General features: G+C 43.0%; 1 protein-coding gene across 2 annotated transcripts; it reads left to right on the top strand.

The window, feature by feature from the left end:
- Window positions 1-208: 208 nt before the first annotated feature.
- Window positions 209-27217, top strand: MAP3K8 (mitogen-activated protein kinase kinase kinase 8). 2 transcript variants are annotated; one of them, XM_070381826.1, is made up of 8 exons: window positions 209-601; window positions 4881-5242; window positions 13776-13943; window positions 16361-16622; window positions 18138-18244; window positions 23209-23361; window positions 24088-24334; window positions 26070-27217. In XM_070381826.1, the coding sequence occupies exons 2-8, from the start codon at window positions 4904-4906 to the stop codon at window positions 26198-26200; spliced, it is 1407 nt and encodes a 468-aa protein (XP_070237927.1). In that variant the 5' UTR covers window positions 209-601; window positions 4881-4903; the 3' UTR covers window positions 26201-27217. The 2 variants fall into 2 exon arrangements, with proteins under 2 accessions (XP_070237927.1, XP_005889454.1); XM_005889392.3 differs by lacking the exon at window positions 209-601 and adding an exon at window positions 852-998.
- The last annotated feature ends 350 nt before the right edge of the window (window positions 27218-27567 follow it).

The raw sequence follows: 27567 nt of genomic DNA, 5'->3' as shown, positions 1-27567 counted from the left end.
TGCCAACTCCGCATCCGGGTGCCCTCTAGCACCCTGGCTGCCGGGTAACCCAGCTCAGAGGGAACTCGTGGGTGTTTTCCCAGGCCTAGGGCCGGTGCCGCGCGGTACTCCGTGTCCCCGGGAGGCGTGGCGAGGCCGATTCCGCTCAGGGAGCGCCCCTCCCCTGCCCCGCCTCCAGCTCCGCCCCGGGCCCCGAGGGCAAGTCGGGGGAGGGGGAGGACGGAATTTCCCAGCGCGGGGGTTCGGGCTGCCCCGCAAGCCGGCGGGCTCTTTCTGTTTACGGAGAGAAAGGGGAAATGGAAAAGGCGGGGAGGCGGCGGCTGGAGTCTGCTGCGCCGCCCCTCGGCCGGCTCAGACGCCGTGACTCAGGGGCCGACGAGGGCGGCCCGGGAGCGCGAGCTGCTCCGGGCTCATTTGGCAGCTCGGACCTGGACTGCTCGCCACGCTCCGGGGCCGGTCGCCCTGGCTCCCTCTTCTGCTGTCGCCGGGCTTGGGGACCCCGGAGCGCCCGGCTCCCGGGGGCTGCCCACCAGCTGCGACGAGAGCCGTCGGGGGACCGCGGCGGGAGCGCTCCGCTCGCGGGACCGCGCGGAGGCCGCAGGTAACGCAGACTTTGGGGGCTCTGGGGTATCGTTAGATCGCAGCCCTGCTGGGTGCCCCGGGGGTTCCCACCCTGAGATCCGGGGAGCCCCGGCATCAGGGCGTGGGGCTGCGGGGTGTATTCCGGGGCTCCAGGAGGTAGGAGCTGCCCTCTTCCAGCTGCGGCGCTCCTGTGCTGCTCGCGGGTAGTCGCTGCAGCCGGCACAGCTGGAAAGCACCTTGCGCAAGGGTCTCTCGGGGCGCCGCCCCCGACTCCTCCCCCTTCCTCCTGCTTCCCGGATCCCGAGTGCGCGGGCAGAGCAGGTCCCGGCGATGCACCCGGAGGCTGGGGCCTGCTGTCACTGCGCCTCCCGCCGCGTGCGCCACCTGCACAGCTGCTCTCTCCCTGCCCAGACCCGGTGAGTGCACCCCGGAGGCGGGGGCCCCCAGCTGCCCCTCGCCCTAACGAGGGTTGCTCTTCTAACTTAACTTGCAAGCCCTTTAAGGCTCCCTTCTCTTTAAGGAAAGAGACGGGAAGAAGGGAGTAGGGGTGGGGGCTGGCGGGACCGAGAGACATGGAAGAGCTGAAACTTAAGTTTCATGCTTGTTCCGTGGACCGTCTTCTGTGACTAATAGGGTGATTATAGCAGAAGACCAGTGCTGGGTTTTTGGCCTAAGAAAGAATCTTCAGGGGAAAAATGTTATTTCACAGATGTTTCCCCGTGGAAATTCAGTATTCAGGATTGCGAAGTTTAAAAGGAAGAACGGCATACAGATTTTCCCAAAAGTTAACTGTCTTTACGTGAAACACTGCAGTCTGTTTCACTTTGGGAAAGACATATTTTGGACTGCTCTTGATAAAAACAGGGAAAGAAGAGCTAATTCAGTTGGCTTCTGTATCTGTGGCCTGAGTTGTAGGTACTTGCCAAGTAGAAGGTTATCTGACTCGGCAAACGCCCCCAGATCTGATGGGTGGAGGTTTGTGTGCAGTGTTTCGGACTGAGGTCTCCTGTAAGGAAAATTGGAGAGCTTCATTCTGGGGCTTTTTGAGAACAAAAATATCATTAGAGAAAGTCTTCCTGGATGTGTGCCCCGAGGGGCAATGTAATATTTTGGCAGAAAAATGTTTTAAATGGGAAGTACCACAGGGTATAATCATCCTTTTGTTAAGTAGGAACTTAGGCCAGTCATGTTGGCCATTTTCACTCACACTTGCCAGGAAACCCTCAACTTTTGTTTGTGTAGATAAAAGAAGCCAGGAGTATGCCATTTATGTTTAGGAAAAGTATTTCCTCTTGATTGTATTGCCAGTGTCAGAAATAATTAAGAGCAGATAATTTTGACTGTGGTGGTGGTTTAGTTACCCAGTCGTGTCTGATCCTCGTGACCCCATGGACTATACCCTGCAGGCTCCTCTGCCCATGGGATTTTAGACATGGACAAATGGGCAGAATTTTGACTATATCTGCCCATTTGTCCATGTCTAAAATTGGTATACTCCCCAACTGCAGTAACAACCAGTGATTTAATGCAGATTTTTTTTTAAACTGTAAACTGTGTGGAGAAGGGTCCTTGTGGTTAACGTGGAATACAGATACCTTCACCATTCACACTTTTTCTAGATGGCTACTGATGGTGAATAACTAGGAAATTGTTAGCATTTTGTCTGCCTAGTTAAGGCCTGAAAGTGCTACAGCTTTTGCTCAGACCTTTAGTGGATGAACTGGTCATCAGGGTTGCCTCGGGAGCGCACAGATTTGCGTGAGAGGAGGGTGGCGTTGCTAAGGAATTAGTGGCACGGAAGACACACTCCTTCACCTCCCTGCCCTCCCTCTGTGCATTCCCTCCCTCCTCTAGCTTCCAGTTTACGGGTGTGTGTGTCTCCGCCTCTTAGGTTTTACATATAAATGCTCCAGACTTTCTGGAGAATATAAGAACCAAAACCTGCCTTTCCACTCTCTGGATCAGCTGACCTGTAAACTGTATGGACCTTTTTCTCTCTTTCTTTAACCCTGTTACCCCTGGGAACTTTATTTTCTCTCTGGCCAGCCTTTTGAGAAGTAAACCTAGCAGCTTTGGAAGTTTTTAGCCAGTGGGATCCAAAATTGGGCTGTTTTTGTTTTAATTCCGTTTTTGGTTTTTTTTTTCTGTAAATTTTGCAAGTAGAAACTGCAACTAAACAGCCCCATGAAACCCAAGTTGAAGGTTCCTCCATTAACCTAAGAAATTCCTTTCAGAATTCAACAGACTCCAAGACCCTAAATCAGTCTTCCTCCAAGACCCGCTAGGTCTCAGAGAGGGGGGCTTCCTTTGCTCTCTAGATGCAACTATCAGTGATAACAGCCATCAAAACGTTTCATAGGTTTCTTTCTTTTTTTTTTTTCTTCTTTGTCTCTTATTTTAGAAACGATCTTTAAAACCTTGCTGCAAAGAAGTGGGGGAATAGGTAGCCACATCCCATTTGCAGATAAGAAAGCTGCTCTGTTGAGGTATCTGCAAAGCCAGGAATCAGACTCGGTCCTTTGCTTTCATGCACATCATAGCAGCTGCAAAAGACACAGTTGATTCACTGTGTACCAGACTCTGCACCTAGGACCTTGTGCTCTTGAGCTCCTTTGATCCTCACAACCACCTATGAAGGACATGCTGTTATTACTTGCATTTTACAGATGGGGAACGTTGATGTGCAGTGGGGTTAAAGAGGGCTTTGCAGGTGGTTCTGTGGGTAAAGATTAGCAGACAGAAAAGGAGAGGCTAGAGATTGGATCCCCTGCAGTCTGAGTCTAGGTGGGGTGTCAGACTGCAGTATCTTACCTTCTTATCCCAGACACTGTTTGTAGAGCAGAAATTGATCCCCCAGTAACTTAATAATGGCACAAAATTGCATGGTTCATTTCTCCAGTGAAATTCACCAAGAGGTCTGTGTCTGGGTCTTGTGGGCAGGGGACCCTGAGGTGGAATATTTCCCTGGGTTTGGTGTGTGTGCTCCAGGTTGATGGGAGCCTGTGGCTTTTATTATCCCAGTGTGCATTGAAGGCTTATGCTTTTAAGAACCTGAAACATCTCTCAGAGAGAGGCTGCTTCCAGGAGTGCAGTAGTTTAAGTAGACATACATACCTTTCTATTTTCTTGGTCCCTTAAGTCCTTTTATCTTTAACCCTTTGGGATGGGATTGTTCTAAAATCCTGTGTTACAGCCTCACAGTTTACAATTCATTTCTCTTCATTTTCTTATTTACAGATCCCCAAGTATGGCTCCTGATGTGTGTAAAAAACTGAAATACAGTTTTGGCTAAGCAGACTTAGTTGACCTTGTCTGTGTCTTGCTTATGATAGATTTGGCTGCCCTGGCCTCTTACCACAACTTCTAGAGAGTCATTGATTTAGATGTTATATGAACCCTCTTGAGTCTGTGAAATGCATGCTTTGTCCCGTTAAAGAGTTCTGGTCACAGGAGGGGACAGCTGATTACAGGTTAAAAGAATCTTCTCCTTTCTCATAGCCATCCTCAGCAGAAGGAGAATTTGAGGTTTGCTGTCTTCCTTCTAAGTGAGCCGTTTAATTTATTTGCATCAGAATTATTCCTGAAACTTGACTTACCATCACCAAATTTGCTTAGATTAAAATCCATTTGAGATGCTTCTGGCTTCAAGACCTGAATTTTATTTGCAAAGCTAGCTCCTGAATTTGGTAAAGGAAATTTTTTTTAAAGTGTATTTCTATTTTTATTTTATGTATTTATTTATCTTTGGCTATACCATGTGGCTTGAAGAATCTTCATTCCCCCACCTGGGATTGAACACAGGATCCTGTGGTAAAAGGGCTGAGTCCTAACCACTGAACTGTCAGGGAATTCCCAGAGAGTTTCTTTTCTTTTTAAATTCACCCAAGGCCTAAAAGTCACAGAGATCATGCAGAAAGGGTTGCCCCTTTTGGGAGAGCAGCAGGTTGGAAACTGTCAAGACCCAGGCGCCTCAGCTCCTGCTCCTCAAGTTCATACTTGAATTTAGTGAACGTTTATTTTCAGAGGCTACAGCTGATGCCAGCAACTCAGTGAGTAAATGGGTAGGTAGTGAGTTCACTGGATCTCAGGTTTCCTCTCTGTAAAATCAGCGCCAGATTAAAGGTTATCTCAGGTCCCTTTCTTCACTGTCTGTGCACTTGACCTCACACACCCTGTGGCTGGAGCCCCTATTTTATGAACAAAAGCATATAGAAGTCTGTACCCAGTCCATCTTGTCAGTTTCCTGTTGATCGCAAACACACACACAGTAAAGTAAGTAGTCGCGCTTTCTTCTGCAGACTCTTTGGAGAGCCCAACAGTGATGGAGTTCATGAGCACCGGGAGTGACAACAAAGAAGAACTCGATTTATTAATGAAACATTTGAATGTGTCCGATGTGATAGACATTATGGAAAATCTTTATGCAAGTGAAGAGCCAGCGGTTTATGAACCCAGTCTGCTGACCATGTGTCAGGACAGTAACCACAACGAGGAGGAGCGGTCTGAGTCTCTGCTGCTCAGTGGGCAGGAGGGGCCCTGGTTGTCCTCAGTCAGATACGGGACCGTGGAGGACTTGCTTGCTTTTGCAAACCACATATCCAACACTGCGAAGCGTTTATACAGACGCCGACCTCAAGAATCTGGAATTTTGTTAAATATGGTATGTTTTTTCCTCATCAGTTGAGTGCTGTGTGTTCAGCTTCCTACTCCTGCTACATTTAATGCTGAGTGGGATTTGAACCTTGTTCAGACTGGCTGCCAGGTACAGTTTTTAAAAATGGAATATCTGTAAGAATGACCTCCGTGTGAAAGATGCAAAAAATACAGCCTTCATTAAAAGTTTTGTTTAAACAATCTTCTCCATATTTTAGAAGTAGTTCTACAAATAGGTAATTAAGAAGAATGAATTTTAATTTCATTATTCACTAAAGAGCTCACTTGTCAATTAAGTCAAAGAGAAAGGCTTTGAGACTCATGTGAGAGGGGAATAAAGACTTTGTCTTTATATATATATATATAATATAGTATAGTTTATGTATAATTTTATGTTACAGGTGTACAATATAATGATTCACAATTTTTGAAGGATATACTCCATGTATATTATTTTAAAATATTGGCTATATTTCCTATGTAACACAGTATATCCTTATAGGTTATTTTACACATAATAGTTTGTACCTCTCAATCCCCTACCCCCTTCCTTTCCCTCTACCCACTGTTAGCCATTAGTTTATTTTCTATGAGTCTGTTTCTTTTTTTAATATTTATTAATTTGTTTTACTTTTTAGATTCCACATGTAAGTGATATCATACAGTGTTTGTGTTTGTCTGACTTAATTTCACTTAAAAGCATAATACCCTCCATGTTGTTGCAAATGGCAAAATTCCGTTCTTTTTTATGACTGAGTAGTATTCCGTTGTGTGTGTGTGTGTGTGTGTGTGTGTGTGTGTGTGTACCACATCTTCTTTATCCATTCATGTGTTGACAGATGGTTAGATTGCTTCCACTTCTTGGCAATTGTAAATAATGCTGCTGAGAACACTGGGATGCATGTGTCTTATTGAATTATTGTTTCCATTTTTTTCAGATATATGCCCCAGAGTAGAGTTGCTTGGGAATATGGTGGTTCTCTTTTAAGTTTTTTGAGAAACCTCCATCCTGTTTTCCATGGTAGCTGCACCAATTTGCATTCCCACGAACAGTGTAGGATTCCCTTATCTTCACATCCTCATCAGCATTCGTTATTTGTGTTCTTTTCGATGATAACCATTCTTTCAGGTGTGAGGTGATATCTCCTTGTAGTCTTGATTTGCATTTCCCAGTGATTAGAGATGTTGAGCATTTTTTCCTGTGCTTGTTGCCTATTTGCATATCCTCTTGGGGGAAATGTCAGTTGAGGTCTTCTGCCCATTTTTTAATCGGGTTGTTATTTTTTTGATGTTGAAGAACTGTAGGAACTGTTGGTATATTTTGAATATTCACCCTTTCCTTATTGGTAGTATCATTTGAAAATATTTTCTCCTGTTCAGTAGGTTGTCTTTGTGTTTTGTCCTTGGTTTCCTTTGCTGTGAAAAAGTTTTTAGGTTTAATTAGGCCCCATTTGTTTATTCTTGCTTTTATTTCCTTTGTTGTAGGAGACAGATCCAAAAAATATTGCTATAATTTATATCAAAGAATGTTCTGTTTAATTAACATTTTTGAAGGCTGAATTTTTGTGCCCCTCTTTTGTTACATCTTGAAACATCATAGTATTAGTACTGGCTAAATTCAATTCTTGTAGAAATGTAGTTTGTGTGCAGTAAGTAGTTATCCAGAGATGCTCTCTCTTTAATTGGTGAGGTATGAATGACAAGGGATATATTTGTTTAGTTATCCTAAGTATGCAAATAATCTAAAATATTGTGACAACACTTAGTTGCTACAATAGAAGATCAGGTGATGTATTGGGGTGTGGTTAGTCTCTTAGTGTGTCAAAGGTGAAGGTAGGTGCTGGCTAAAGGTGATCTAATTTTTGGAAAAGAACAATTCTCAAAGGAGTGGGAACAATTCTCAAAACATGCTTACTGATGATGAAAGCACCTCAGTTTCCTTTGGTGCATATAAATGGAAAGATGGTTAATATATGGAGGGTGGCGTTGAACAAGTAGAGTCTGTACCAAGTACCTAATTATTATTATTATTTTTTGTGTACCTCATTTGTTTAGTTCAAAACAACACAGTGATTTAGGTCAGCTATGTAGCGAATTGTTTTGTTAGAAGCCAGCTGTGTTCACCTATCGCTCAATTGCCAGCAAGATTGCAAAATCATGTTTTACAAAAAAAAGTAAAGGTTACATTTTGCATTGTTGTATGACTTGCTTTGGTCTGGATATGCCAAAGTGTATTTGATACTTAACTTTGTCTTGAGAAGAGTACTTTTTTTCATACATGGAAAGTCATAATTTGAACTAGGGGTCATACCTGTTTGTCTTAGCTAAAATATAGCTGGAGAACTCTGGTTCAAAATAACATATATGTCTATGATCAGAAACATAATGGTTTATGTGTTTGTTTTTTGCATACTTACTTGTTAAAATGATTATTTTAAAGGAAACCATACAGAATAAACACATTGTTTTTGCTTGTAAATATGTAGAGACTTCCCTTCTTTCCCCTGGCCAATCAGACTGATGAGAGATGGGCCGTAGAATTGGGAATGTGCGGAAGGGAATTCGGGGAAATTTCATTTCTCTGCTTTACAAGATGATGGCTAGTCATCTACTGAACACGTTGGTTCCAAGTGTACCTTCATACGGACCACATGCTCCCTTCCAGGATTTGTCCATTCGTTTGCTAGACAGAGCTCAAACATCTACAGGGCATGAGGTGCTTTTTCAGGTGCTAGAAATACAGTTTGTGTTTCCTGGTCGCTTTCTGTGTGCTGAAGGAGGCAAGTAAACATGTAATTATAATGCAGTGTAACATTTCTCAATACAGCTACGCCCTGATCAGGGGAATGGTCAGGCAAGATACCTCACATAACCATGAGGGTTGATAGGAGGAAGGGAGAACATTAGAGAGGCCTCCAAGAGGAATTAAAAAATAATTTTTTTTTCCCCTTGTTTTTGGCCACACCATGCAACTTGCAGGATCTTAGTTTCCCAACCAGGGATTGAACCCCGGGCCCTGGCAGAGTGGAACTGCTGAGTCCTAACCACTGCCTTGCCAGGGGAATTCCCCCCAAGAGGAAGTGATGTTTTAATTACTGAGTTGGAATCAGCCAGATGAAGGGGATGGAGAGCAGAGAATGTTCCAGATGGTGAGATTGGAGGCATAGATACATGGTGTGTTGCTGGCAACTAACAATCACAGCACCATGGAATTAGACAGGGTGGAGGGCCCAGGAATTACAAAAATAACCTGTAGCACAGGCATGTGAAACGGTGGTCTGCATGTGTGTGCAGGTAGCAGCTATTTTCCTAAAAATAATATTTATAAAGATTCCTCCAACATCCACAGGACCTGGGGAAGAAACGTGAGGAGACTAAGCCAGGGAATGCTTTGTATGAGGATGCTACAAGTTACCTATAATCTAGACCAACTCTCACCCACATCTGAGATTAATAGCCTAAAATGAATTCTCAACACTCAACTCTTGGGTGATTATTGGGAAGCTGAAGATCCCTAAGGAGCTCACTCAGAGGTGTGGGTGTGTGATGCTGAGTGCTGCTCCTCAGGGCTTAGTCACGGATTCCTGGCTTCTCAGTCTTAAAAAACCTTAAAGATACTTGAATCAAGCTCTATCTCTGAGGCTTGGCTCACCCCATTCATCATCTCCAATAATTGCTGGGGCATTTTCGCCTTTGCTTGGAAAACTGTGACGAAGCATGCATCATATTCTGGGGTGTGTGTGGTCATATCAGGCCAACTGATTGCAGAGAAGTCCTTCCTTAGACGGCACAAACATTTATGTGTGAGCCCCCTTAGTCCTAGCCCTACTTCTTGGCCATAAAAATGGGATGAATCTCATAGGTATATGCTGAGTAGTGGTAAAGAGGCCCTTGAGTTAAAGGGCCCGGCATGTATCTCAGCTCTGAAATGGCTTAGGTGACACCAAGCCAGCTACTACAACCTCTGTGCCTCTGTTTACTCATTTGTAAAATGGGTAAGTGGCCACATTCACTCCACATGGTTGTTTGGGGCAAATAATTACAAGTGACCTGTGTGCACATGGTGAGTGTTGAAAGGACACAGGCCGCTGTGGTTGTCACGCCCCTTCCTTACGACAGTCCTCCCAGTGTTTACAAAGCTGCACGTCTTCCCTCTTCTTCCCTCGTCCCCACGTCTTCCCTCTTCTTCCCTCGTCCCCCACGTCTTCCCTCTTCTTTCCCCATCACCCCTGGCTGTGCCTGCCCCTTCCTGTGCACTGTGCTGTTAACTTTCCTCCTCCTTGGGTCTCAGGCCCCAGCCAGTGCCCATCTGATAGCCCAGAACTTGAACCCGGCTGTCCCTTTGCTGTGGGACCAGCAGGGGAGCACAGAGCCAGCTTGGCCTTTGTTCTAGATCCCTTATCTCTCTTCATGTAGCCCAAGGTCACATCCATTTTCTAGCTACCACATCACCCTTATGGAATCATTCTCACTGACTTACCTACTCAAATGCTGTTTCTGGGCTGGTGATGTGTCATGCCAATGGCAGTGATCAGGATAAATAAATGGACAGCATAGGGGCTTCCCAGGTGATGCAGTGGTAAAGAATTTGCCTGTCAATGCAGGAGACTCAGGAGATGTGGGTTCAATCCCTGGGTCAGGAAGATCTCCTGGTGAAGGAAATAGCAAACCACTCCAGTATTCTTGCCTGGAGAATCTCATGGACAGAGGAGCCTGGCGGGTGACAGTCCACGGGGTTGCAAAAAGTTGAACATGACTGAGCTACTGAGCACGTGCGCACACACACAACACACACACACACACACACGGACAGCTTGCCTCCAATGTCTGCACTTGAATGTGGCTTTAGTACATGGAAGAGTTGACAGAGATAATGGACAACAGAGATTTCCAGAAGATTATTTACTTGGGCTGCTAGAAAGAAGAAGAAGAAGGGGAAAAATATTTCAAACCCAGATAGGGAAGGTCTGGGACTTGGGAAGATCCCAGGACTTGCAGAACCACATACTGGCCAACACGTGTGTGTCACCCTGCACGTTCAGGGTCTGTCATCAGAGATGGTGTGGAGAACTCTCAGGGCGTTCAGAGAAGAATGTGGGGAATGGTACACTGGGGTGAAGGAACTGCAGAATTTGATCTAAAGAGGAGAAGGCCAAGCCGTCTCAGTGGACTGTAAATTAGGCATTTGGTCACTGGGTTCAACTTTAATTACAACCTCTGGAAAACTGAAGGCTCTTATCTAAAGAATAGGAGCTGTGGCTTGAGGTCAGACAGACCTGACTGTCACTGCCTACTGAATTCCTTAACCTCTTCAAGTCAGTTTCTTCATCTCTAAGTGGAGATAAAGAGAGTCCTTACGTCACAGACTTGTGCGAAACTCATGTGTTAGTGCTGAAGTACTCAGCACAGTGCCTGGCCCAGAGCTAGCACTCAGAAGATGGCTAGTATTGTTACTCTTATCCTCTCAGCTAAGAGGACACTGGGCCAGAGTGGGCTAAAGCAGATTGGAGTTGAACAAAAGTAAAACTTTCAAGTGAAGTCAGACAAAGACAAATATCCCATGATGTCATGTATATGTGGAATCTAAAAACATGATACAAAGGAAATTATTTACAAAATAGAAACAGACTCAACAGATGTCGAAAACAAACATATGGTTACCAAAGGAGAAAGGTAAACAAACATGGTTACCAAAGGAGAAAGGTGAGGGGAAAGGGAGAAATTAGGAGTTTGGGGTTAGCATGTACAAACTGCTACATATAAAATAGATAAACAACAAGGACCCGCCATATAGCACAGGGGATTCTACTCAGTATCTTGTAATAACTTATAATGGAAAAGAACCTCAGAAAGAATGTATATGTGTTTATGTAACTGAATCGCTATCCTGAACACCTGAAATTAACACAACATTGTAAATCAACTATACTTCAGTGATTAAAAAAAAAAAAAAAAAACTAAAAAAAAGTAAGATTTTTTTTTCGAAGGCTGCTTAAACCCTGAAGTGAGCCCTGGAGAATCAAGAGCAATTGGATCTGTAAATATTTAATAACAAGGAAGAGGCGGTAAAGCCAGTGCAGCTGAGTGCCAAGAGCACAGTTCTGTCTTGAGGACTAAACCCACCATGTCCCCAGCCTCCTGTAGAAGTGGCCTCCAGGAACTTGAGGTGACGCTTCTTGAAATGAGGTCATATTTAAAACTTGGCAAGACCATGGTCTCTGCTTAGTTATGGTCCCTCTCGAGTCTTGCACAGCGGTCAGGCTCAGTAAATGCTAAAGTTTTGAGTGTGAGTAACTTCACATTTCTAAGTATGAGCCTCTTTCTCTGTTTCATCCCCTGACTAATAGTGCACATGTCTGTGGGGTGTAGTTACGATTAGCAATAATTGGTCCTGAATGAATAACCCTTACGGTCACCAGGGTTGTTCCCAGAGCAGGGTCGAGTAAGCAGCCCAGTGGGTCTGGAGATGAATCGCTATCTTCTCTCCCCAAGTGATCCGCATTCCCCTGCAGCCTCTTCCGTTCTTGAAATAACTTTGTGTCACTTTAATAGTCTCATAATTCCCGAAGTCATAATATTACTAATGACTTGTAGGTAAAACCTGTATTTTTGGGATTCTAGCCGGAGAAGACAATGGCACCCCACTCCAGTACTCTTGCCTGGAAAATCCCATGGATGGAGGAGCCTGGAAGGCTGCAGTCCATGGGGTCGCTGAGAGTCGGACACGACTGAGCGACTTCACTTCCACATTTCACTTTCTTGCATTGGAGAAGGAAATGGCAACCATCTCCAGTGTTCTTGCCTGGAGAATCCCAGGGACGGGGGAGCCTGGTAGGTTGCCGTCCATGGGGTCGCACAGAGTTGGACACGACTGAAGCGACTTAGCAGCAGCAGCAGCAGCAGCCCTTGAAAAAAACCGTACACCATTTTTTTTATAAAAAGAATGTGCTCCAGGTCACCTCTCTTGTGAACTTATTAACTTGTTTTCATTTTATTTATTATTATTTCTCCCTTTAATTTTTCACTCTTTAAAAATTGAGATAGAGTTTCTATGCAGTAGAATACACAGAGGGCTTCCCTGGTGGCTCAGATGGTAAAGAATCTGCTTGCAATGCAGGAGACACAGGTTTAATCCCTGGGTCAGGAAGATCCCCTGGAAAAGGAAATGGCCACCCACTCCAGTATTCTTGCCCGGAGAATTTCATGGACAATGGAGCATGGCAGGCTATATATAGTCCATGGGGTCACAAAGAGTCAGACATGACTGAGTGACTAACACACACACACAGAATACAAAGATCTTTAATATCCAGTTTTGACATGGGTACATACCCTTATAATCCATACTGCTATCGAGATATCTCTCTCTTAATTTTTTAGTTATTATTTTTATTTATTTATTTGAGTTGATTTACAATGTTGCATTCATTTCAGGTATGCAGCCAAGTGTTTCAGTTATGCTGTATATTCTTTTTTAGATTCTTTTCCCTTATAGATTATTGCAAAATATTGAGTGGTGTTTCCTTTGCTACACAGTAGGTCCTTGTTGGTTATCTATTTTATATATAGTAGTGTGTGTATGTTAATCTCAAACTCCTAATTTATCCTCTCCCATTTCCCCTTTGGAAACCGTAAGTTTGTTTTCTGCTTTGTATATAAGTTCATTTGTGTCTTTTTTTTTTTTTAAGTTTCCACATGTAAATGATATCATGTGGTATTTGTCTTTCTCTGTTTGACTTCACTTTGTATCATCTCTAGATCTATCCGTGTTGCTGCAAATGACATTGGTTCATTCTTTTTCATGGCTGAGTAGTATTCCATTGCATATATATGTACCACATCTTTATCTATCTTAGGTTGTGGCTCTCAGTTTTTGAGTTAGCTGTCTTGTTCAAAGTGTCTGCTGACACTCAGAGCTCAGGGACTGTCTGTCTCTTGTTCTTGCCTCCTCAGCACCAAACATAGAGCCTGGCCCATATCATGCCCTCAGTAAACATTAAATGAGTGAGTAGATGAGAGAGAATTCTGCCCTTGCTTTATTTATCTCAACTTACAGCTCTGGCAAAACACATTGTTTCCCAGAATCCTCTGTGATCATCAGTTCATTTCCGCACTCTCTCTGTGTGCGTCACCTCTGAGTAATAGTTATGCAGACTAACAGGTTAGCACATTTTAATTGGAAACCAGTCAGCTTGCGTGTACAGGTTACATTTCTGCAATCTTTATTTTCAGCCTTTTGATCACAACAATCAGGGTGCCTTAGATAAACCATTTTTAAAGTTCTCTTTCGCAATGAATTACTCACATGCAGATAGAAATACGATCAGGCCTGGCCAGTGACGTGTTTCTGTTACATGCTTTCTCTGTCTTGCTGAAGCTCTAAATATAGCCTCTGTACACTGTTAGGATTACATACAGTGACATTCATTTTTAACACTGCATTTAAGAATGTGTTCTAACATAACCAGTTCCTGAAGGGTGGGTCTTGGAAGAGAACCTTGCTGAAATTCTCACCCTCCTGCATGTTTGCTTTGTTGTAGGTAATCACTCCTCAGAATGGACGCTACCAGATAGACTCTGATGTTCTGCTCATCCCTTGGAAGCTGACCTACAGGAACATTGGCTCCGATTTCATTCCTCGGGGGGCATTTGGGAAAGTGTACTTAGCACAAGATATAAAGACTAAGAAAAGGATGGCATGTAAATTGGTATGTACTTCATAACCAGACACGGTGCCCTGAGTGTTGGCGTTGGGGCTTTTGTGTGTTTCTTTACCCAAAGCTGGCTACCCTTTGACTGCCTCTTGTTTGAGGGTACTCAGTCCAGCAAAGCATCTGTGTTTTATAGATAGGCTTCCTACCTGGGATCATTCAATCCCCAAGTCTACTTAAGTACAATAGTTAAGTTTAGTCAGTTTGCGCTGGTAAAAAAGAAGGTACTAGCTTACTTAGCGCCAGCTTGGATGCCTGCATCCTTCTTGTGGTAGGATGGGGGAGGGAAGCTCTCCTGCAAGAGCAAATTTATTTGCTGCTGTTTTTAATCTCACCCACAGGGGAGGGGACTAGGCAGGGAAGTAGACACTGTTCAGAAAGCCACAAGACTTCTCAGGACTACAGATTAAAGGGCTGAATTTATTTATTTATTTTTAAAATATTTATTTATTTATTTTGGCTGCACTGGGTCTTAGTTGCTGCATGTGGGATCTTCGCTTTGGCATTCAGACTCTTAGTTGCAGCATCCTGGATCTAGTCCCCAACCAAGAATTGAACTTGGGCTCCTGCATTGGGAGCGTGGAGTCTTAGCCACTGAACCACCAGGGAAGTCCCCAAAGGCTAAATTTAAATAGACCAGTATTGAAGATACCCCATCTCTTCTTATTAAACATTCAGCACCCGCTGAGGTGCCCTCATTTTGGAATACTGGCCTAATTTGCCAAAGTGAGCAGGCACACACCCTATAACCCAGCAATTCCACTCCTGCAGGTGCCTGACCAGTAGGCATGCATCCACGATCCCCAGAAGCCATATGCTGGCGTGTCCATAGCAGCACTGTGCAATAGCCCCAAACTGGAAAGTTTGCAGATGTTGAAATGTGGTATATTTATACAATGCAATGCTGTCCAGCAAAGAGAAGAAGTGATTTACAACTGCAGTGATGTAGATAAATCTACATTAGGTGAAGCTAGAACAGCTGGACACAAAACAGGATCCATTCTATGAGATTCCACTTATACTGAGTTGGCCAAAACATTTTTTCAGGTTTTCCCATTATATCGTGTGGAAAAACCTGAAGGAACGTTTTGGCCGACCCTATATAAAGGCCCAAAAGGCTAAACAGACATGTTGGAAATCCCATCTCTGGGTGTCCCTGGGGAGCGGTGACAGGTAGGGGCCAGCAGGGGGTTTCAGGGATGCTGGTGAAGTTCTGTTTCCTGATCTACATGGTGGTTACATGGGTGTGTTCGGTTGAAAATTTATTGAGTGTGATAATCTGTTTTGCATTTTTGTGTATGTCTCTTACACTTTAAAGTTTTTTAAGGGCAATGAAATAGACTCACTTTTGATTTAACAAAAAACAAAATAGAAAATAATGACACTATCATCTCAGTCACTCTTTTCATCATGAGGGCCTCGTTTGTGCCTCCATAAAGGTTGACCCAGAGCATCTGTTATTAAGGGGAAAAAAGGAAGTAATATAGTAGTTATTTGAAGGTTGCATTTAGAAAGAGATATGTCCAAGTTAAAAAAAAAAAAATCTGGAGACATTTTTTTAAAGCTCTTAGAGCCAGAAAGTGTTCTGTTTTTCAGTTTTATCACAAAAGACATGGCAAATAGCTTTGTGGGCTGTTTTCCTTGCAGTCCTTATATTTAATTTTTAAGCTGTGTGTTTTCTTAAAAAAGAGAAACATGTAAGATGATTAACAACCCCAAACAGTTCATAAGGATGCAGGCTAAAGAATGAGACCCCTTTCCTTGCAGCAGTTACCATTAATGGGTTCTTACACGTCCTTCCAGAAAATTTCTATGGACATGTGTCTGTATAGTGGAATATTGTTTTACAAATGCGAACATAATATATGCATTTCTGCATCTTGCCTACTTCAGTCTAACAGTTTATTTTGGAGGCATTCCTGTCATGTAAGAGTTACTTCTTTCTTTATTAATGACTATTGATTTTCCATAGAATAGATGGTCAGTGCTTATTTAAATGCATTGTTAGAACGTGAACTGTGAGACTAGAGACAGTGTTTTATGACAAGGAAGACTGAAAATAATGACCCAAAATCTAGGTAGCATAGAAATTCCATGTATAACAGATGGGAAATTACCTTCTGTGGGTCAATCGTGAACAATTCTTTCATTGGTGTCTCTACTCTAAATGAAATTAGTATTTTATTATTTTGTCCTTTATTTTCTTATTTTGAATTTTTTCACCTTATGCAGACATTAATGTAAAGGCAGATCCCAAGTAAACATTATCTTTACTCTGGAGTACAATTTCATAATACATCAGAGTATCCTTGAGGGCATTTGTTTGCCTTCTGGCTTGTAAGTTGACCTATATTGTGTATATTTTTCATTGTCCTGGGGTTGTTGAGGATATTCCTTGTGCTTTTGTGTTCTAGATCCCAGTAGACCAATTTAAGCCATCTGATGTGGAAATCCAGGCTTGCTTCCGGCACGAGAACATCGCCGAGTTATATGGCGCCGTTCTATGGGGTGAAACTGTCCATCTCTTCATGGAAGCAGGTGAAGGAGGGTCTGTCCTGGAGAAACTGGAGAGCTGTGGACCCATGAGAGAATTTGAGATTATTTGGGTGACAAAACATGTTCTCAAGGGACTTGATTTTCTGCACTCAAAGAAAGTGATCCACCATGACATTAAACGTGAGTTATCTTTGGATGTGTCCCTTTTTGGCTTAAACAGACTAGCTGGACTTTAGGCAGATGGGCTCTTCTATTCAATATGAAGGTCCTTGATGGCATGAGGACTGCCCATGGGTCAGGAATATCCCCTAGAAGGAAATGGCAACCCACTCTAGTATTCTTGCCTAGAAAATTCCATGGACAGAGGAGCCTGGTAGTCCATGGGGTTGCAAAGAGTCGTATACAACTGAGCAACTAAGCATGAGTATGGTTGTTTTCTAAGAGTAAGAGATTGTGGGGAAATACATAAGGGAGCTCCACTATGAATCCTTAATATCTAAGCATAAAGTGGGCTAGCAAAACTTGTACTGAGAAAAGTTGGGTATTTTACTTTTTAGTTTTAGAAAGTGGCTTGATAATAGTACACAGTATATAAAATATAAAAAATATTTCCCACCTTTATTGAGAAATAATTGACAATATAACACATGTTTAAGATGTACAGTGTAGTAATTTGATACATGTATATATTGCAAAGTGATTATCATGATAAGGTTAGTTAACACATCATCCATCTCATGTATTTATAATTTTTTTGTGTGGTGAGAACTTTTAAAATCTGCAGCTTACAAAAATACCATACAGTATTGGAAAATACCCTGATGCTGGGAAGGATTGAAGGCAAAAGGGGAAGGGGGTGGCAGAGAATTAAGTGGTTAGATAGCATCACTGACTCAGTGGACATGAATTTGAACAAATTCCAGGAGATAGTGGAGGACAGAGGAGCTTGGAGAGCTGCAGTCCATGGGGTCACAAAGAGTCAGACACCACTTAGCGACCGAACAGCAACAATTGTTAACTATAGTCACCATGCTATACCTTACTTCTGGACATATAGTCCCAGAAGTTTTTCATCTCGTTACTGGAAGTTTGTACCTTTTTTACCACCATCCCAAATTCTCTTTCCCCAACCCCTGGCAACCACTTTGTTCTGTGTTTCTATGTTTGCTTGCTTTTTTCTTTTTTAGACTCCTCATAAAAGTTAGGTTGTATAATATTTGTCTTTCTCTCTCTGATTTATTTAGCCATCAAGGTTCATCCATGTTGTCACAAATAGCAGGATTTCCTTCTTTTTTATGGCTGTATAATATCCCATTATATTAATATGTATCAGGCAACATATATGTGTATATCACAAAATTTGCATATGTATAAATCTTCTTTATCCATTCGTCCATTGATAGATGCTTAGCTTGTTTCCATGTCTTGGCTATTGTAATTTGAGGATTATTAATGACTACCTTCATTTATATCCACTTTGACTGAATTCTTGACAAATCTGAAGTGATTTTTACCTAAACTCGCACCCACATTCACCTTTCCCTTTTGAATATAATGCACTCATATCAATAAAGGAAGCATTTCAATGTATCTTTATTTGAAACCCAATGTAAATAATGTTTCCATTTTGTTTATGGATAGATACACAATTTTTTACTAAAATTTCTCCTCTCTTTATTCTCGCTCTCTTTATAGCTAGCAACATCGTTTTCATGTCCACAAAAGCTGTTTTGGTGGATTTTGGTCTAAGTGTCCAAATGACCGAAGAGATCTATTTTCCTAAGGACCTCCGTGGAACAGAGGTAATTATGTTCATCCAAAAAATGGGCAATAGCTTTTTTTTTTTTTTTTTAGTATTTATTTATGTTTTGCTGTCCTTGGGTCTTAATTGTGGCATTCGGGGTCTTTCTTTGTGATGCATGGGCTTCTCTCAAGTTGTGGTGCTCAGACTCCAGAGCCAGTGGGCTCAGTAGTTGTGGGACATGGCTTCGTTGCCCTGAGGCGTGTGTGATCTTAGTTCCCCAACCAGGGATCAAACCCGCATCCCCTGCATTGCATGGCTGATTCTTAACTACTGGACCACCAGCACAGTCTGGCAATATCTTATCAACAGGAAAGATAAGATGTTCTATCATTACTGCAGAAAGGACAAAGAAGGGGAAGAAATCCATTACATTAAATCATTATTATCATGGGAACCTTTTTAATAAGCGTTCACTCTGTGTCGTGTGCTCATTTTAACACTTTATTTGGATTGTATTATTTTATCCTCACAATACTATTATCATAGGGAAATACTATTATTACCATTTTAAAATAAGAAAATAAGCTTGAAGAGGTTAAGATAAAGTGCCCAAAGTTATTTAGCTACTGACAGATCAGGGAATCCAATCTAGTTTTTTCTGAGTCTATAGTCTAAGGTTTAACTGCTGTGTAACTAATATGTACATTTTCAGTATAACAGTATTACTGCTTTGGTTCAGTTATAGCCATAATCGTCATGATCATTAAGAACAACATTTATTGAGATCTGATATTTTAGGTCTTTCTTTAATCCTTGGACTCTTAAAAGAAATCTCACTTATTAGAGCACGAATGAATCTTATTTGAAGGTATAAGCTTACTATAATATTCAACTCATTTGTGAAACAAAAACAACAAAAACAAAACTTTCCTGAATCTAAATGAGATTCAGAGAAATGCATTCATGAGCTTTCAAATAATATATTTAGCATTCACATTATTAGGCTGCATCGTTGATTCATATAGTGAGTGTCTGTTGGACATCTGAGCATTCAGGCTGCTGTGTATGCAAGGGATGGAACCCAAGACAAAGCCAACAAGGACTCCATTCTGGAGTTAGGACCGATTTTAAATTTACCTGGATTATTAATAAATGACCAGCCATTTAATTCACAGTCAGTTATGATGGGTGTGGGGTTGGTTGCATCTGGGAAGGTACATGGGGGTAGAATCTGCCTTCCTGGCCCATCTCCATGACAATGAGGTGTTTAGCTATCAGAGTCCCTCAGCCCCATGTCCTTCTCTGTTGAAAGTGCCCTCAGGAAGCGAAGAGGGGGCAGTTGCTGAATCTTTGCTTCAGACAGGCCAGATTACCAGGCCAGTCCCGGTATTAATCAAAAGATGAACTTTATTTTAGCTAGTAAATGTATTTCATTTACTATTACAGTGCAAGGGTTTCCCCAGTGGCTCAGCGGTAAAGAATCTGCCTGCAATGCAGGAGACGCAGGAGATGTGGATTCGATCCCCGGGTTGGGAAGATCCCCTGGAGGAGGAAATGGCAACCCATTCTAGTATTCTTGCCTGAAAAATCCCATGGACAGAGGAGCATGGTGGGCTATAATCCAAAGTGTTGCAAAGAGTCAGACACGACTAAGTGACAGAGTAGACATATGCACGCAGTTGCAAAAAGAATTGTCTGCATTTTAGGCTGGGATTTTGTCAGCCTTTTTTTAATCTTCCCCCACCCCCCTCAAACTTTAACCTTTTTAATTTGTATTGGGGCATAGCCAATTAATAATGCAGTGGTAGTTTCAGGTAAATAGTGAAGGGACTCAGCCATACATATACATGTATACACGATGGCACCCCACTCCAGTACTCTTGCCTGGAAAAGCCCATAGACGGAGGAGCCTGGTGGGCTGCAGTCCATGGGGTCGCTAAGAGTCAGACACAACTGAGCGACTTCACTTTCACTTTTCACTTTCCTGCATTGGAGAAGGAAATGGCAACCCACTCCAGTGTTCTTGCCTGGAGAATCCCAGGGACGGGGAGCCTGGTAGGCTGCTGTCTATGGGGTCGCACAGAATCGGACACGACTGAAGCGACTTAGCAGCAGCAGCAGCAACATTCTCCCCTAAACCCTCCTCCCATCCAGGTTGTGTAAGCCTTTTCTTAACTCTCTTAAAGCAGACTTTCTTGGGCAGCAGAAGAGATCTTTGGTTTTGCTTTTATTAGTGAACTTATTCTGGAAGAGATCTTTGGTTTTGCTTTTATTAGTGAACATATTCTGGAAAATACTTGGGAGAGGATCCTGGAGAGTTGTCTTCGAGCAAAATAATATTCAGAAAACTGTAGACCTTTTATTTTAAGCATGTTTTAGTCTCCAGATCTTGGGAATACTTCCCCAAAGCACAAAATCTAATAAGACTTAACACTTCTGACATGATTTCTTTGGAAATACTTCAGCATGTTTTGGCAGTTGTCAGATGTTCAGATATGTGACACTCTACTCCTTTTCCTGGAGCTAGTTTGAAAAACAAACTATTTATGGTTTTAAAAGATGGAAAATACCTTTCTCTTCCCGGCAGGATGATCAAATTGGACATTTTGCAATAACTGAAGAAAGACATCTCCTTTCTGGGATTTTCTATCAGAAGAGTGTGTATTTGAGTATGAGATAGCAACACAGTGTCTATTCCTGAATAGGAGTTTGGATTGAAGTATTTTCACCAAATGTTAATTGCTTTCTATGAAGTGCTAAACTGGCCTTGGCGTTCCTAGCTATAAAAACTCTTCTGATCCACACGGGTTTGTTTATTGTATGTCTGGCACATGTGATTGTAGTGTGGTAGGAAGTGTGCTGATGAGTTGAGATGTAGAGGCCACTTCTCAGAAAGCTTGTTTTGACCTCTCATCCTTAAAGAGCAAGAAGGCATCATTAATCAGGGTCAGCCGTGCAGATTCGCCTTCCATTAGAACTTGATCATTTGGTTTTATCAGATGTCTTCTGAACCCCCGAGCCAAGCTTCCAAATACAGACGCTGGTCACCCACGGTCTTCCTATTCAGGGCATGATCTTGTAACTGTGCCATGCGATGCACATACAGGGTTAATCCAGCCTATCTTTAAACTATTGTTTTGGAATTCCCTGGTACAGAGAAAGAAGAAATAATGAATGTGAAAAAGTAATTAGAGTTCCCTTGATAGCCTTGTTCCTTTTGTAAAGTTCTTATATAAGGTCACATGTCATCATCAAGTACTAGGGGACATACAAACACATATACACACACACACAGAGTCTCCTTCCCTTTGTAATAAATGTGTTGGGAGGTAAAGGCCTTGACACCCCCACCCTAAGCCCTACCCCGCCAAGCTCTAGGCTCCTGGGTCCATGCCTAAGGGTGCACAACCCCCAGAGAGTCTGGCTTGGGTTCCCCTCAGGCCTGTTTTAGGAAGTGCCCTTAACCCCATGCCCTGCTACTGTGGCTCCCTAGAGCTGAAGGAGTCAGGAACTGGGAGCCATGGGGCTCTGGGCAAGGGATCTGCCTCTACCACATGCCACCCCACAACCCTGCCAGGGCCCCAGGCGAGCACACAGCTGCCACTGGTGACACCAGAAGTAACACTTTGCCTAATCCTTGCTTAGGAGAGTCGCCCAGAGTCGGGGGGAAGGGAGGCAGGCACCTCTGTTAACAGTTGTCCTGACCACTGAGTATGTTGCTCAACTTTGCGATTTTATTTAGTAGGAAAGTCCAAGGAGAGAGAGAGAGAGAGAAAAAAAAAAAAAAACTAGTAAAGGAACCAAGCCCAGGCAGCCCGGAAGTGTGTTGTAGGAAGTACTTGAGGCAAGTGAGGTGGGGAAACTGGGCAATTTCCCCAGTTTTTGTAAGCCAGTTCTTTCTTTATTTGCTCTGAAATGTATTCTGGGAATACTCACCCCCTCTCCATGTTCATGGCAGCATCCAAGGTTGTTAAAGCTAAATATTGACGGTGAGGGTAGGAACTGCACTGTGCCTGTACCAGCCATAAGGACAGGTCACTGGTGTTTGCTCTTTTTCTCTTTTAGAAACACACACTGCTTAGGGAAACCATTTCTAAAACAAGCCCTCCTTTTCCAGCATTGGCTCATAAAACCAACTTTCACAATGTGAACATGGCCTGCCTTTAATATTTAGTCACTGGGCTCCCTGTTGGGTAGAAATAAGAAGTGGTTCATAGAAATGACCCATTAGGATCACTTTTCCAATATTATACTTTATTTATTTGTTTTTGGCTGCTCTGGGTCTTTGTTGCTGCACAGGGGCTTTCTCTGGTTGCAGTGCGTGGGCTTCTCATTGCAGGGGCTTCTCTCTTATTGTGAAACACAGGCTCTAGGGTGCATGGGCTTTTCAGTAGTTGCAGCACATAGCTCTGTAGTTTATAGCACACAGACCCAGTTGCTCTGAAGCACGCGAAATCTTCCCGGACTGGGAATCAAACCCGTGTCCCTTGCATTGGCTGGCTGTACCACCAGGGAAGTCGTCCATTGCTACACTTTAAATTCTTCTCTTCTGTGTAGTCGGTGTTGATACTCTGGGACCTCTGCTGCTTTTGATGACTGAAGATAATTATCAGTTTGGCGTTTTAATGCCAAACATGAAATGAGGACGTGTATTTAAGTGTCCATTGAAATACAAAAGGAATTGGTATTTCATTAGGAACAGGAAACATTGATCCTTGCTTTGAAGAACTTTGAGTGGGAGTGCCAGATGTGTTCTCAGCCGTGGATGGTTTGCTGCCTGGTCTGCCTTGTGCTCAGTCTGTGGGGAGAGGTGCTGTGAGGCTGCAGGGTAAAGCTGCCTGAGGCCGCACGGGTCAGTGCTACTCCTTTGCTGAAGGGAACACAGCAGGGACATGCTGTTCTCAAGGGATGAAGTGTGCAGTGGATACAGCGAGGGGCATGTACCATCTTCCAGAACTGGGTTAGGGAAATGGTGCCTAGACCCATGAGGGGGTCAGACTGACCTTCCTGCTTCTCTTTCAGATTTACATGAGTCCGGAGGTGATCCTCTGCAGGGGCCATTCGACCAAAGCAGACATCTACAGCCTGGGGGCCACTCTCATCCACATGCAGACGGGCACCCCACCCTGGGTGAAACGTTACCCACGCTCCGCCTACCCCTCCTACCTGTACATAGTAAGTGGGGGCAGTGGGGGGAGGGTGGGGTTAGAGCATCTCACCTGCTCAGGAGAGCTGCTCTCTCTCTGATAGCACACACATCTGATGGGATGATGGTGAAGTATGACCATCATCCTCTATGGTAACACTACTATATGCTCAGTATGCTAACCATGGTATGCTGACCATATACTAGGCTTACTAACTCTCCCACATGGAGGGATCACTGTATGGAAACCCATCCAGCTATGCCCAGGCAGAAATTATACGCTATGCTGTTATACACGATGCCACTGAAAAGCATCAGAGTAGCATAAATCATTGAACTGAGGAAGTTGTATATGTTCTTTGAACACTTTCCAGAAAGACGGTATTAGATTCGAGATCCCCAGGGCAGCCTGGCACATAGTGAAACACGCAGCGCCCCCCTACCCCCGCCCCCGCCACTCACCCGCCTCCTTTGACTATAGAGAAATTGAGAGGCAGGTGCTTCCCCGTTTCTGCACAGGGGCCTTTGGGCATTGCTTCTATGGAAAGCTGTGTATTCAGACCCCGAGTGTTTATCTCTGACTGCATTTAACCAAAAGATGGGTTTCACTCAGTGTCCTTAGGAAATGTTACTGAAGGGTATGAGCTGTATTCACTTCAAAACAAAAGACTTTCCAGGTCTTGTAACTAGAATACCTGTCCTGTCGAGGGTATATTTTCATGCCGTTGATGCTAAGAGAGCTGGTTTGTTCACAGATCCACAAGCAAGCACCTCCTTTGGAAGATATCGCTGAAGACTGCAGTCCTGGTATGAGAGAGCTGATTGAGGCTGCCCTGGAGAGAAACCCCAATCACCGGCCTAGGGCAGCAGACCTACTGAAACACGAGGCACTGAACCCCCCCAGGGAGGATCAACCCCGCTGCCAGAGTCTGGACTCTGCCCTCTTTGAGCGGAAGCGGCTGCTGAGCCGGAAGGAGTTAGAACTTCCTGAGAACATTGCCGGTATGGACACCCTGCAGTGTGCGGTGCCCTGGCTTCCCTTCTTTTTCTGTCTCCATCCACCTTCTAATAGAACCCATGAACATGCCTGGAAAAACAAATAGAATTAGCAGGTGCAAGCTAGTATATGTAGGATGGGTAACAACAAGTTCCTACTGTATAGCACAGGAACCTATACTCAGTATCCTGTGATAAAGCATAATGGAAAAGAATATGAAAAAGTATATATATATAATATTTTTCATATTCTTTTATATGTATATATAACTGAGTTACTTTTCTGTACAGCAGAAATTAATAAAACATTGTCAATCAACTTGACTTAAGTAAAATTAAAAAAAAAAACTGAAGTGACTTGCTGCATGCTATAAGTTGTTGGAGAGATTTCAGCAAGAATGTTAGCAAAAGCATATACCAAAAAAAAAGAAAAAATTAGCTAGGAATTCCTTGGCAGTCCAGTGGTCAAGATTCCATGCTTCCACTGCAGGGGGCATGAATTTGATTCCTGATGGGGAAGCTAGGATCTTGCAAGCCATGGGGTGTGGCCAAAAAAAAAACACTCACAATTAAAAAAAAAATCAGCTAATTTACCAGCAAGCCTAACTGGTTTCCAGTGCAGATGGAGGTAATGCTATCTTTGAGAATTATCTCTGCCTTGCTTTCTTTTGCAACAGAGAAGAGTGTTTGCTTTTAAAAATAGATCAAGCATGACAGTTTTGCTGTTGGCAAAGAGTGGGACTCTGTACAATGCAGTTATGATAAACTATGCCAGTTGTTGGTTGGAAACATCACAGCACTGATAAAATATTGAATTTGAAGGCAACCTGCATTTCTGTCTTCCTCTGCTCAAAAATCTCTCTTCCAGCTGTGAAACCTTCCCATTTAGGAAAAACGATACACATTCCAGGAACATTGGATATGCATGGAGAAGGGTTTCTATTTTTATTATGAAATCTGTGATGTTCTAACTCTGTCTGGGTCCAAACCCAGATGTCAAGCCTGGAATGCTTGTTTGCATTTCTTGGCTTCTTGTCTGACTTTCCTGTATTTGAAAAGAATCGTCTGGGATGTTGGAAAATGGGCCAGGATTTCCAGCTAATTTCTTATGGTTGTTGACTCTTTTTTTAATTCTTTTGTCTGTGCTGTATCCCATAAATTAGCCCATCGTGTTCAACTCTATGGCTTTTAGAAAAAATATTTGGCTGTACCCTGAGGCATGTGGGATCTTAGTTTCCCAACCAGGGATCGAACCCACAGCCCCTGCACTGGCAGGCAGAGTCTCAACCACTGGACCACCAGGGAAGCCCCCAATTCTATGGCTTTTTAATAATAATTCAACAGAGTTTTAATGCTGTTCCATTCAGAGCAGGCAATGGCACCACACTTCAGTACTCTTGCCTGGAAAATCCCATGGACGGAGGAGCCTGATGGGCTGCAGTCCATGGGGTCGCTAAGAGTCGGACACAACTGAGCGACTTCACTTTCACTTTTCACTTTCATGCATTGGAGAAGGAAATGGCAACCCACTCCAGTGTTCTTGCCTGGAGAATCCCAGGGACAGGGAGCCTGGTGGGCTGCCATCTACGGGGTCTCACAGAATCGGACACGACTGAAGCGACTTAGCAGCAGCAGCAGCAGCAGCAGCAGTGTTGTTTTTGTTAAGTTGAGGGAACAGGCATCTATTATTGAACATATCCCCTGATCACTTATTTTATTTTTTCGATGTTTCCTTTTTCAGACTCTTCGTGCACTGGGAGCACTGAGGAATCGGAGATGCTGAAGAGGCAGCGTTCTCTCTACATAGACCTTGGGGCCCTTGCTGGCTATTTCAACCTTGTCCGGGGTCCGCCGACCCTGGAGTATGGCTGATGGCTGGTGGCGTTTGCCCTGAATTAGGACTCAACATTCATAGATCTCTGGGAAGCTGATTCTGCCAACTCTGCATAGGATCTTCATGGAGGGAATTGTATTTTTATTGGCTGGGCTCTTCAGACTCGTGAATGTGACTCCATGTGGCTCCTGTGTGTTGATATGTGAAGCTACCCTTGGCCCGCTAGGCTGGAAAGTTCTCATTTCTCAGGTGGCATACCTGACTCTAAGGAAGCTGAGAGTTCACGGAAGGATCATTTCTCAGTGACTGATTCCATTCACTGTGCACTTTGCTCAAAATTTTAAGAATACCAATCACAAGAATAATATATTAGCCTACAATGACTGTTCTTGGTTCTATTAATAATTTAACGAAGGGAACTTCTTTTAACTCAGTGTATATATGGTGTATATTGGTATATATTGTATGATAACTCTTCAAGCCTTTGTAAATGCTGATAGAAATGAAAATCTTTATATTTGGGGTAAATAGAACAACTTGAATATTATAGCGATAAGCTGAGCTAGTGTCTTAAAAATGGCTAACCGGTGAATTGGGAGCCATGTAACAGCTGCCACTAGTGACAGGTTTGGTTCGGTTCCTATGGAAACATTTTGTACTGTACATGCTATGCTTCAGACATTTGAAACATGATGTTTTGAATGTGGATAAAACTGTGTTAAACCACATAATGTCTGTACATCCCAAAGGATGAGAATATGACCTTTAAGAAAAATGGAACATTTATAAATTCTTAATGATGCTACTTTTATAATTCTTACTTCTCTATTTTCTTGAAAGCATTTGTATATTAAAATAGCATACTGTGTATGTTTCATATCAAATGCCTTCATGAATCTTTCATACATATATATTTTTAACACTGTAATGTATGCGAGTATTCCTCCTTCAAGTATGTTTTTACATCATGCAAATGAAAATGATACTTTTATCCAACATGACCCATCAAATCAGCTGAATAAATTCAGTATTTTGCCTGAAGTCTTGTAAAGAGTGTGATTCTCAACGGGCCCAGGGATGGGTTTTAGGGGTTGGAATAGAACTTGGAGGAGAACGTGTGCCATGAGGAGGCCAAAAGTGCCCGAGAGCTTTGTGAGCTTTGCATGTTGTATGTGTGCATCTCTGCTGTTGCTGCTGTATGAAGCCATGGTTGTCATCTGGATTGTCATCTGGATTATGTATTTTCAGTACATCGTGGTTGGGAAATAATTCTCATTGTGGTTGGGAAATAATTCTCAGCTGCTGGTTTAGGCTAAGTGTGGTTCGATTTTGCATCTTATTTTTATACATTTATACCATCTCTGAATACCTGCTTGCATTCTCCATGCCAATTATTGTCAAGCTC

This window comes from Bos mutus, chromosome 13, assembly GCF_027580195.1.
Source record: "Bos mutus isolate GX-2022 chromosome 13, NWIPB_WYAK_1.1, whole genome shotgun sequence".
In the NCBI taxonomy this organism is placed as follows: domain Eukaryota; kingdom Metazoa; phylum Chordata; class Mammalia; order Artiodactyla; family Bovidae; genus Bos; species Bos mutus.
Note: the sequence above shows the minus strand (reverse complement) of the source record. Positions and strands in the feature narration are given on the sequence as shown.

Excerpts from the sequence above, each read along its gene's own strand:
- MAP3K8 (XM_070381826.1), top strand. The coding sequence starts at position 4,904 with ATGGAGTTCATGAGCACCGGGAGTGACAACAAAGAAGAACTCGATTTA. Across the intron at positions 13,944-16,360 it reads AAAGGATGGCATGTAAATTG|ATCCCAGTAGACCAATTTAA; the intron begins GTATGTACTTCA and ends TTTGTGTTCTAG. Across the intron at positions 23,362-24,087 it reads ACCCCTCCTACCTGTACATA|ATCCACAAGCAAGCACCTCC; the intron begins GTAAGTGGGGGC and ends GTTTGTTCACAG.